The sequence below is a fragment of the Candoia aspera genome, chromosome 4, assembly GCF_035149785.1.
Source record: "Candoia aspera isolate rCanAsp1 chromosome 4, rCanAsp1.hap2, whole genome shotgun sequence".
In the NCBI taxonomy this organism is placed as follows: Eukaryota; Metazoa; Chordata; class Lepidosauria; order Squamata; family Boidae; genus Candoia; species Candoia aspera.
Genome location: NC_086156.1, coordinates 65465294 through 65477130, shown reverse-complemented (window position 1 = coordinate 65477130; position 11837 = coordinate 65465294). Strand labels below are relative to the sequence as shown.

The following is an 11837-nucleotide window of genomic DNA, read 5'->3' as shown; positions in this document are numbered from 1 at the left end:
GCTCATGGCATCATTGAGGTGCTCAAGCTCCAGCACCACAACAAGGTAACGATCCTTTGCTGAAGACTTGACATCTTAAATCTATGGTATTTATTTCCTGATTCCAGCAATCAGCTTCTGTCCAGCCCTTTAGATCTATGATCACTGTAGTCTGTAGATTACATGACTTGCCATACATTTCTGTGGTGAAATTTGAAAAGGATGACACTGATTCTGTATTATCGCTGGTGTATGTTTTTGAAAATAAAGATTTGTTGGAAAAATACTGTGATTGAAGAACCAGCCTTTCTGATGTCGGAAAAAGTAATTTCATATACACTAAGTTTTTGGGGGGGGCAGTTTTTCATTGTAATTTTTGTCACGGATGGCAAGAAAGTTAAACAGTTAGTGTGTCCTCCTTTCCCCTCATTGTCCTCCTTTCCAATTGACCATGTTCTCCTTTTTCTGTGCAGATATCTGGTAACACTAAGCAGGGCCTTGTCTTGACTTTTTGTCCACAAATTGGCTGCTTTTCCTTAAATACATCCATCCAAATTGCATTATTCCTTTTGTGGTAATAAACATTATGCAAAGGGCAGAAAGAGTAAGAAATAGTAAGCCCAGGCCATTAGAGGCCTGAGTTAAGAAAAATAAAGGAAATACAGCTGTAACTTAACTCAACACTATTCACTATATCTTTCCATCCTTGTAAACCAGCCTCGCTTCCCCCGTGATCATATACTGCTTCAGATAATGCACCCATGAATTACATTGCTAAAGCCAATCTATCAGAGGGTTCTTTAAAATAAAACCCTGTCTTTTCAAAATAAAGGTTCAACCGCCACATGAAGTTAGGCCCTCACTGCCAGACACAGGAGTGGAATCCGGCGTTGTTGCTAGATCCATTCATTTGCGCCCACTGGGAGGCGCAGCCGGCAATTGCTTCACGCACGCAACTGCGAAGAGAAGAGAGAAGGGGACGGGAGGGGAGCAACTTTCCCAGCAGCAGCCGCTTCCCTTATTTGCCTTTGCTTCCCGCTTTGGTAGGGTGAGTGGCCGGCTGAGAATGGGGGAGGCACCGCCACCGCCCCCACCACCACTACCACCGGTCGCCGCGGGGAACTTGCTTCTCGCTCCGGCAGCCACCTTTCCTTTCTGCAGCGACTTTGTCTGGAACGTGCGCCAGCTCTAATCTCGCTCTCCTTGATGCGTGCCTAAAGCTTTCGTGGGCTCTTCCCGATTCTACCAGCCCGAGTTCTGCTCGGGAAATGATTGCTTTCTGTAAGACTCCTGGATTGCGTGCATATTGTTCGTTCTTTCTCTCTCTCCCTCCCTCCGCGCGACTGACGCCAGATCGCCTTCGCAGTGCGAAAAGAGACGCGCAAAGCTTTCTGCCGACCTCCCGATTATCTGGATATAAGTTTGTGTGTTTTCCGGGAGGAGCGGGTCGTTTTCGTTTGCTTGGTGGTGAAGAAAGAAGTCGAAGCTCCCTCGACTTTGCGTTTTGGTGCCGCTGTTTCCACGGCTGTATGTCTGCGTTGTTTTTTTGAATGGCTGCACCATGGCTACTGCAACGCTGGTTTGCAGGGTGCAATTTCTGGACGACACAGATCCTTTCAATAGTACCAACTTTCCCGAGCCCACCCGGCCGCCCCTCTACTCTTTCAGGGAGGACATCCCCCTGGCCACACAGCTGGCCGGGGTCCACCGCCTGCTCAAAGCCCCGCAAAAGGTATGGAAGGTCCTGGGAACATTTAACTGGCCGGAGTGGCCGTATTGGGTGAGGAGGGGTGCAGAAACGTCGGAGGGGGATGCAATCCATTTGCGTAGCTCGTTCAGTTCTTGGGTTCGTATGATACCGTTTGGTGTTTTTGACCAGAACATAAAAAACTATGCCCGTTAACAACTTAGGACATTTTTGTGTTGGAGAACATGGTGGACTTCTTAAAAAGTATGCGTGGTGTGACTGAAGAGCACTTTTTCTTTCATAATATTGGATATCTGAGTTATCTAGTGAAATGGATCCGCAGTAGTTTGATGACAGTGTATGCTTCGCACCGTGCATAATGAGGGTACGGAATTCATTGCTTGAAGAACAGTGATGGCCACAATCCTAGGGGAGAAAAGACAGAGAGAGAGAGATTCAGCAGTTGGAGTCAGTAATTATGCTTTACTTCCACTAACATAATTGAACACTAGTAGGAATTAGATTACCTATGATTGGCTCGCCCCATTGATTTCAGTGGGGCTACAACTGACTAAGTGGATCAAACGACCTCTGGAGCTTAAGTCTGTCAACAGCTATTTTGACTGCTATATAAAATCTTCAGATGCAGAGAGAGCTTCCCTGTGAATGTTGGCTTATGGGGCACTTGGGGTAACTGTAGGCAGGGTGACTGGATTCCTATTCTTTCTGTGATCTTTGCAGAGGTATCTAGCTTATCGCTCTGTTGACAAAGGAGAGCTGCTTTCAGATTTGTATCAATAACTGAATCTACCACACACCAGCTGTTATCTACTTCAGTCATTGTTGTGTGACTTGAGAAGTACAGTAGATCTTGATTTTTTGTATTACGTTTTTGAAATAACCAAACATCCTGAAGTCAAACAAATAGGAGCAATCAAAACAATTGAAGTTATAATTCCCAGAATACAAAATGTAAGATGCATTGGAGGTTGCACTTAATTTTCCAGAATATTCCTAAGTGGGATATACAGGGAAAGTCCCACACAGTGCCATGTTGGGCCAATAGACTTTTTATAAAGTTATTCTGTGATGTTCAGCCAATAACTTATGCGTTACTGACGTTGCAACAGATCTGGAAGACGTAAGGTTGGGAAAGTGTCCATATGATGGATATATAAAAGGATGGGTGCAAATTGGCTGTATTTGTACAGTCTGGGCTTGGCCTTTGGAATTTATTAATTGCATTTATAGTCCCCAAAATATGAAAGAAATAAGGTTTTATACAATGCCCTTCATTTACTCATAGGTATTTAAATATTTATATCTAAAACATGTAAGAAATATGTTTCTATTGTGCATTACAGTAGTTATATGTTGCAGGGTACATATATTTATTTAATGATAATGAGCCTAAAAGTATTACTCTATTCATACTATTTTATCTCATGGTGTTCTTCTATCTTCTATGCAGTTTCATAAGCATTTTTGTTTCTAAAACAGGGTTCATAGTTTAATTCAGTCATGGTTTGATTCTAATATATTTTCACTATGTACAATAATTACCTATTTCCTGTATCAGATGATGGAATACATATGAAAAATAATAGCTGGAGATTGTTGCATCACCAGAAATGTGAAAGGAGAAAGGGTATACAGGTAGTCCTCACTTAACAACCATTCGTTTAGTGACAGTTCAGACTTAAGACAATGCTGAAAAAAACAGCTTACAACTGATTCTCACACTTATGACCAGCTTCCCCCCACGGTCATGTGATCACGATTTGGGCACTTGCAACCAGTTTGCATTTATGACCGTTGCAGCATCCCATGGTCACTTGATCACCATTTTTGACCTTCCCGGCTGGCTTCTGGCCAGCAAAATCAATGGGCAACTGCGTGATTCGCTAAACGCCCATGGTGATTCACTTAACGACTGCCACAAAAAGGTCATAAAATTGGGTCGGATTCACTTAATCACCGCTTTGTTTAGCAACCAAAATTCCAATCCCAATTGTGGTAGTTAAGCAAGGACTACCCATACTATTTGCTACAATGATATACAAAACACCAATGACTTGAGTAACATACATATTTCTTGATGTTGCTAATTGGGACACTGCTGAGAAGTCATGATCAGACAGTCTTATTTGGTACATACTTACCAAATTGCCAGAAATTGCCATATTTACCAGAATTAAGTCCTGCTAAATTAAGTAGAACTTATCCTCAGGGGGACGCGGTGGCGCTGCGGGTTAAACCGCTGAGCTGTCGATCGGAAGGTCGGCGGTTCGAAACCGCGCGGCGGGGTGAGCTCCCGTTGCTCGTCCCAGCTTCTGCACACCAAGCAGTTCAAAAACATGCAAATGTGAGTAGATTAATTGGTACCGCTTCGGCGGGAAGGTAACGGCGTTCCGTGAGTCATGCTGGCCACATGACCCGGAAGTGTCCTATGGACAACGCCGGCTCCAAGGCTTTGAAACGGAGATGAGCACCGCCCCCTAGAGTCGGACACGACTGGACTTTACGTCAAGGGAAACCTTTACCTTTACCTATCCTCAGGCAGCCATGCTTGATGATATAGATAATGTTTTCTTTATTTTTTGCTTGTGGAAGAAGGGAAGATGTAACTTTAAATTTGTCTCTTCCTACATAGAGTAGGCTGTGGGATAATTGTAAAAATAGTTTTCCACTTGAATTTATTTGGGATGGAAAGATTGTACTTCAGGTTTCAGTACAGGTTTTTTGCTAAGAACTTAGTATAAAAATAGTGCAACAATAATGCTGATATGGAATAGGGTGCAGAGGGAAAAACAACAGTGATATGTTAGTAACAGCAACCGCAACCTGAGGTACTTTTGGTGGTGCCTGAAGATGTTGTTAATGGGTATTTATAACCTTCCCAAAAATGCCTCTTCTCATAGCAAACCATCACACTGCACATTGACCCAGTGTCTAAGAAATCTCCTCTCAACATTTTTTTTCTTGAACAGACAGAATATTCCTTTTCTGTTTTTTGACATCCTAACTTAAACCAAATGTTTATAAATCTAGATGCTTAGAAACCTGGGTTACTGACTTTTTTCTAGTACATTTTGAGTTCTTTCTTAATATATTACCCCTGCATGGAATAGTTCCTCTGAATCTTATCAAATAGCTGTTTGTAGCAACTGTAGATTTGGTTTCCATGTAAATGAATACATGTAAGTGTTTCTATTAATCATTAATTTGCCCTGTTTTCTTAGGCCTCTTAGAGATTGCTTTTCACTTCCACAACAGCTTAACAGGACAAAAAATTCTACTTAGCTAGGATTTCTGAAATGGTTGAAGCCTTAAAAACAAACTCAACTATAAAGTCATCCTTATACACAAATTTGTACTAGCAACCTGTTCAAAAAGTGAAGTAATTGTAGGAAGATATATATAGTTCAGAACTGATGGAGAAGTTGCGGAGGAGGGAAATATGTACAAGCAAAAACAGTATTTTTAAGCCGTTGCATGTCTTAAGAGCTGACTCTTGTGCTTGGTAAAAATAGAAGTTGGGTCTCCTGTCCTTGGAATGGGGATATATATAGTTCAGGACTGATGGAGAAGTTGGGGAGGTTATAACACATCATGTTAAAAGAAAGCCATCTATAACCTTAGTAGAAGCTGCCCCCTCCTACTCCTCAAGTCCCACCCTACCCCTTCCCATTTTGTTATCTCAGTGACACTTCTAACCTTTTTTTCCAGCTGTTAACTAAGAGTACTCAGGGATACCTTTCTGGTTCAGTAGTATCTTTCCTTATGGGAAGGCTGCCCCCTCCTGTTTTTGCTAAGGGGTCCTTCCTCTGTAAAACAAAATCCCCTTATATTTTCCTCTCTGTTTGGGACTATGATGACAAATATTGAAGGATTGGGCCTAGAGGTTGCATGTAACAAATGCTGTTTTCTAGGGATATGCAAAATATTCAGTGTATAACCCATTTTATGCATGGAAAAGCTGATTTGTGTGGGGAGAGATTCATGCCTCAATCAAAACATAGGTATTTCAGATATTTTGGCCCACACATGGAACAAAACAGCACTGGTTGTTTTGGATACAGATCAAAATACAGTTATGGACTGATTTTCAGCTCTTGTATATATATCTGCTGAGGAACCCCTGTACATATAGTATATGAACCATTCTATTGGTTGTTCAAGTTCTGGAATATATCAGACAATGTCATTATTTGGGCCTTAACCATTGACCTATATTAGAGTGCTTAAGATTAAGAGTGCTACCTAAAGTACCCTATTTTCTCTCATGAAGCTACATTTGAATGCAAATGTAGTTTGTGTTAGATAAAATTGATTTTTAAGGGAGTATATGTATATTTGCATTAATTTATGTGATTTAGAGCCTGCAGAGAAATAAATCTAGCCATATTCTACCCTTTGTATTATAGTCTATAAATATGTAACTCTTAGATAGGGATGGAAAAAGAAAATAAGGTAACTGAGGTGCTAATTCTTAGTGTTTTGAGGTCAGGAAAAATGAAGATTATCAAATATCGGATTCAAACTGCTTTGTGAGGTATTGGAAAGTAGAAATCCTTATGATGCGGAAGTATCCTTGAATTTTTACCAGAGTAAAATCATTGAGTAAGTCAGGGGACATTAAAAACAGTGTTTTACCTTCATCATATGCTCTAATTCTGTATTTTTAATAGAAAACAATAATCTTGATTATCTTTTGATTATTTCTAGTAAACAATATGAGTTCATTGCTAGGCTGTTCAATCTCTGGTTAGATTATCTGTCTTTGATGAAGAAATGGGACGTTGACTGAAAGGATCTTCTCTGTGTTACCAGATGTGCCATTAGATACATTGAAAGGGAGTGAAAATGTACATTTTAGTGAACCATTTCAACAATTTTTACAAATTTGAGGTAGGCTTTTTTATTTGTCTGTTAGTCAAATGTGACTTCAGCCACAATTTGTTAGTCAAATGTATTGACTTCAGTCACAATTTGCAACTCTAGGAGGCTTGCCAGAATTATAAGAAGGTATCAGAAATATCTTCAGTACTGTTTTCCTGGAAAACATAAGGTCAAGGAAAAAGAATAATAATTTTTTTGGAAAGCTCATTGATTTAAGTACATCTGATTCTCTCCAACAGCCACTTACACTTATATAAGGGAATTTATGGTGAGAACAGTACTAATTATAGAAACATTTTTCCTTTTGACAGTTTTGGAAGAAAAGGAAACTATAGGGTTCTCTTTCCATCTTTGGAATGACATATTGCTGAAGCTTTCTACTTTTAAGAAGCTTTTGTGTATTGTCATCAACAGTGTGAGTTCTACTAACCTAATATCTCTTTAAGAACTATTTCCACAAGTTCCAAAAAAGTGGGTTGTTTGTCAACTAAAACTTTACATATAAGTATGGCACTGCCAGTGATAATATTCTAAGAATCCTTCAGACAGATAGAAATCAGTCATTTACACCAGAAGAGACAAGACTTTGTGCAACAAGTGATATTAGAAAAGAGAATGATATAATGCAGGCATGCCTAGTGGAGCAAGAATGATAAGCTATGAGATACCTGAATATGAAGAAATTTAGACATATGAAAATCTTCTAATTACACTTTTTCGCTTCTCTTAAATTAGCAAAAATTAGTATATACCACTGAGTAGGATAGAACTCTGTTCTGATACTAATAATAGTGAGGTGCTGTTCTGGAAACATCTATATAAAGAACTTTGCTGAATTTGAAAATCTTGTAACTCATAATATTGAACATTTACTGATTGTGATTTATAATTTATTACTGAAATATGATTCAGAACTAGAACAGGTCAGGATTGTATGTTTAAATGGATGCAAAATTTTAATATAGATTGAACAGTAAAAAGTTCAGTAGAAAAAGAATATTAAGTTCACCTTAAACATCATATTTAGAGATTTATTGCTGGTATATTACTCCAGTCATGATTGCTAAAACGAGTTGCTCCTTTTCCCTGAAGTGCTGGAAATGCAATGAACAGATTGGATCTTTCTTCCAATGGTAGTGACAAAGTTACAAAGCTCAACTGGAAATTAATTCATCATAGAACGGAACAAGTTTTGAAAGTCGTAATTGCATTTCAGCCAGACATATTTCTATTAAACTTCACCAAACCACACATTTGTTCAAAATATACTGAACTGGCATTGTATATAATAACAGCTAAAAAAATGTATGTTTTTAATGGAACTGATCACAGAACCCCTCTATGGAAGAATGATTAAACAAATTGTGGGAATATGCTTCAGTGTCTAGAATAACTTCATATCTAAAACATAAATCTGATGTGCAGTTCAGTTGTATTTGGAAACCATTTTTGGACTACATGGAATTGTGCCACATCCCAAATTTGGATTCTAGAGTTTATATTTCAGTCTGATATATAGCCTACATATTACTTAAAGTATTCTTTTAATTAATTAATATAATTTATAGGAGTGCCCATCTCACAGCAGTGACTCTGGATAGTGTACAAAAATTAAATAAATTGTTTATTTATTTATAGCTTTTTCTTCCACATTTATCAATTTCAATTGTGTCAATTGAATATTTTGACAGTTCAATAGGGACATGTTTTGTCTAAAAGTTGGATGAGAAATGTCTTACAGTGCTCCAAAATGTTAATGGTGTATTAAAATATATTAGCCATATGCTATTTATTTAGGTCTAGTGGTTATTTGAGATTTGTTAGTTGTCCACCCATACTTATTTCCTATACTCTTTTAAACATGTATTTGTATCAGCATTATTTATTCTCTTTTTTTCTTGAAATTACAATGATAATAAAATAAAAATTAAGGAATTTTGCAGCAGGTCATCAGCCACTGAGTTTGAGCTTTTTAATATGTAACTAGAACGTCTGTTTATATAGAATTGATTAATATTGAGTTGCCCCCCCAGAGCAAAATGAGATGATGCCATTGTAGCCAAATTAATTATGTTATTTTATCAGAATATGTCATATTGACATAATCATATGTCAGTTTGATACCAATGATACCAATTTATCTAGAAGTGACCCAGCAAATAATGGAAAAACTAGATCCATGTCTTCTAACTGCTAATGAGCTCTCCCCAATATCCTGCTGACTGGTTTGATAAGCTAAGATGATGATGGAGCTTCCCCAATGAGCTTCTTATGAGTGATTTGATATAGATGTCAGAATAACTTGTGCCAATTTAAGAAGAGATACCAGGAAAGTTAGAGTTGAACATTCATCATAGACGTTTAAGGCATTAATAAATCAGAAACAAATTAACATAAGTTTCTTAAGGAAGAAGATACTGTTGATGCATGTTCTTTGGTAACTGTTCTCAAAAATTCCTTTACTTCTTATTATCCCTATGTGATCACCTCTTTTGAAAGGTTGCTCTGTTTTTTTTTATTTTGAAATTGGGTCCTTAACCAAGCTCTAGATGTAAAGAGAATTAACAGGATGCGTTTACTCTTGTATTTTGGGTTCGCCATGCCCGGCCATGCCCCTTGTCCCATGTAAAATCTGTACCTCTTTATTACGGTATTTAAAATCTGCTGTTAAAATATTATCTGTTTTTTCATTTTTTTTCTTTTCTAAATATATATACATATATATATATTTATAAACTGCATCTTAGTTTGAGGTTCTTAAGATTATAGGTGAGCAATAAATAAATAAATACAAACAATATTGTTCTGTGAAAATACTGCTATAACCTTTCATGAGTTCATGAGGTACACTGAGATGTGTGTGTGTGTGTGTATAGAAAGAGAGAGTTGAACAGTACCTCTAGATACTCCACAACTTTAAATGTTGCAGCACTGTTTTAGAGGTAAGCTCTCTTCTGCTTGTTCTTGTGGAAAGTCAGACTGGGCATGACACTGAAGAATGACCATTGATTTGACTCATTCTTGTGGGTGGAATCAGAATCCAAATTTTGCATACCCCTCATTGACATGCTTATATAGATTTTAAATGTGAAACTAACACATGAAGATTCATCATTTTTAAATGTACTCTTAAGTTCAACATCAGCTAGAAACTTAAAATTTCGTAGATGGCACATTAAAAGATTTAAGTACTGTATAGTGATAGAGATTAATTACCAATTGCCAAAGAAGGTAGTAGACCAAGAACTTTTCAAAATGCAGAGGTTGGAGTTCTTTTCTTGTTTTTTAGAAGGTTTTATATATCCAATTTTATTGCAAGTTGGTAGCAATCATAGACTGCTACTCCACCTACACATGTAGCTTTAGAGTAAAGAACAGGGAACACCTACAAAACATGAAGCAATAGTTTTGTCACATTTTTTTGCATCCTGCCATTCAGCCAGCAAAATTTGACTGTATTGTTGCTCTTTGTTGGAAAATTGTGTAAAAAAAAATGCTTCTGCTGCTTAATTCTTGCATCAGTATCATTAACAACAAAAACAAAAGACCCTCCCCAGCACCCACTATTACTGAATTTGCAATTGCCCCGCTTGTCAAACCAGCAAAACCTGCATTGAAATATACTTCAAAAGTTCAACTTCAGCAAGGCACAAAAGCATGCCCAGACTGCACATACCCACACCAAAGCTCAGCAAACCAACCAAAGCATCATAGATGTCTTTTAGAAAGTCTCTCTTCATTTGTTGAGGTTTTGTGTATGTGAATGCCTTTGTATGTTCAGGCACTTTTGTGCTTTGTCTTGATCTTGAACTTTTAAGGTATATTTTAAAATGCAAAGAATCAATTTTTTAAAATGCACCTTGAAATGGAACCTCAGCAGGACAGAAGAGCATGCATAGTTGCATACCTATCAAACCTCAATAAATCTATCAAATCATTGAAAGATAGATAACATTAGGATCTCTGTATTTACAGATTGCACTCTAATGTAAATGCACGGATATAGTTTTGCATTTGGGTGCCTTTAACTGCCTTTACCTTTTTTTTTTTTTTGCACCTACTGTCTGCACAAGAAAACACAAGGCAAGAACTCGCATCCAACCCATCCACATCAACTTTTAGCTGCCTGATAGGAAATATTTTTTTTAAAAAAGTAAATTACTCATCAGGTAGGCAAGAAGGTAGGCATGTAGCCATAAGCAGTCTTCCGACTGGGCTACAATATGCTTCATAGTACTACCTTCATACAGATTGGTGACAGGCTCAACAACATCATGCTGGCCATGCATGAAAGAGATGGACCATGGGAACAAGACTGAGGGAAGCAGAGGGAAGCAGAGGGGTGGCTGTCTGAATCTCTCTGCAACTTAAATTGTGCAATTACTATGGTACAATCCCAGTGTGTACAACAGAAGGTCATTACTTCAGTGTGCACCACTCAAGTAATACAGTGACTAGGGTTGCAGTGTTAATACTCAGATTTAGGCATAAACAGTGGTATGTCACCACATCACTGTTTTACAGAACATCATCTCATTTTGGTACAGATTGGTGGGAAAGGACATAAGTAATTCTAGAATTTATAAAATACAAGAATGTAAAGCTGTGCCGGCCTAATATTAAGTCTAATACTTGCTGAAGCCCTGTTACAGTTTTTTGGAATATGGTCCAACCAATTATAACTAAAGAAATATTAAAATAAAACATAGAATGGTATGTATATATTTTAAAGGAGAAGAAAAAAGGTGGGGAGAAGGAAAGGAAAGGAAGAGAAAATACATTGGATTAAGGCTCAGCATCACCCTACTTGGAGGAGTTGTTTACATTTAATCATAGCTCTGACACAGAACTGGGCTACATTGTCTGAAATCCCTGCTACCTGGTCAGCCAGCAGGAGACTAAGATAGTCAGCCTCTGGCCTGCCCGGGTATTGTGTTATACATGAGGAAATATACAATGTCCTTTTATAGTTATCTATTGTAGTTATTTATAGCATTTAGATAATTCATTGTAAAATTAATTGTAATTTTACAGGATTCTTTTGCGCTCTAATTCCTGTACTCTGTAATTTTATGTTAATAATTTTCTCTTTACCTCATTTTAGTCTGTCAATATGACTTTTTATTTCTATTAGTTCTGTGCTGGTCTATGACTGAAATAAAATTGACTGAGTGATTGATTGATTGATTGGAAATAGTTGTATCATCAGACATCCCTTATCCCTCTAACCAGGCCTGAGCTTTGACTGCTCAGAATAGGAGCAGGTCCA

General features: G+C 37.7%; 1 protein-coding gene across 1 annotated transcript in view; it reads left to right on the top strand.

Moving 5' to 3' along the window:
• Positions 1–1081: 1081 nt before the first annotated feature.
• FHOD3 (formin homology 2 domain containing 3) overlaps positions 1082–11837 on the top strand; it is a 311906-nt gene continuing 301150 nt past the window's right edge. Inside the window, exon 1 of the mRNA XM_063300332.1 lies at positions 1082–1711. Within this exon, the coding sequence (XP_063156402.1) occupies positions 1541–1711 (171 nt within the window). The 5' untranslated portion in view covers positions 1082–1540. The remainder of the gene's footprint in view (positions 1712–11837) is intronic.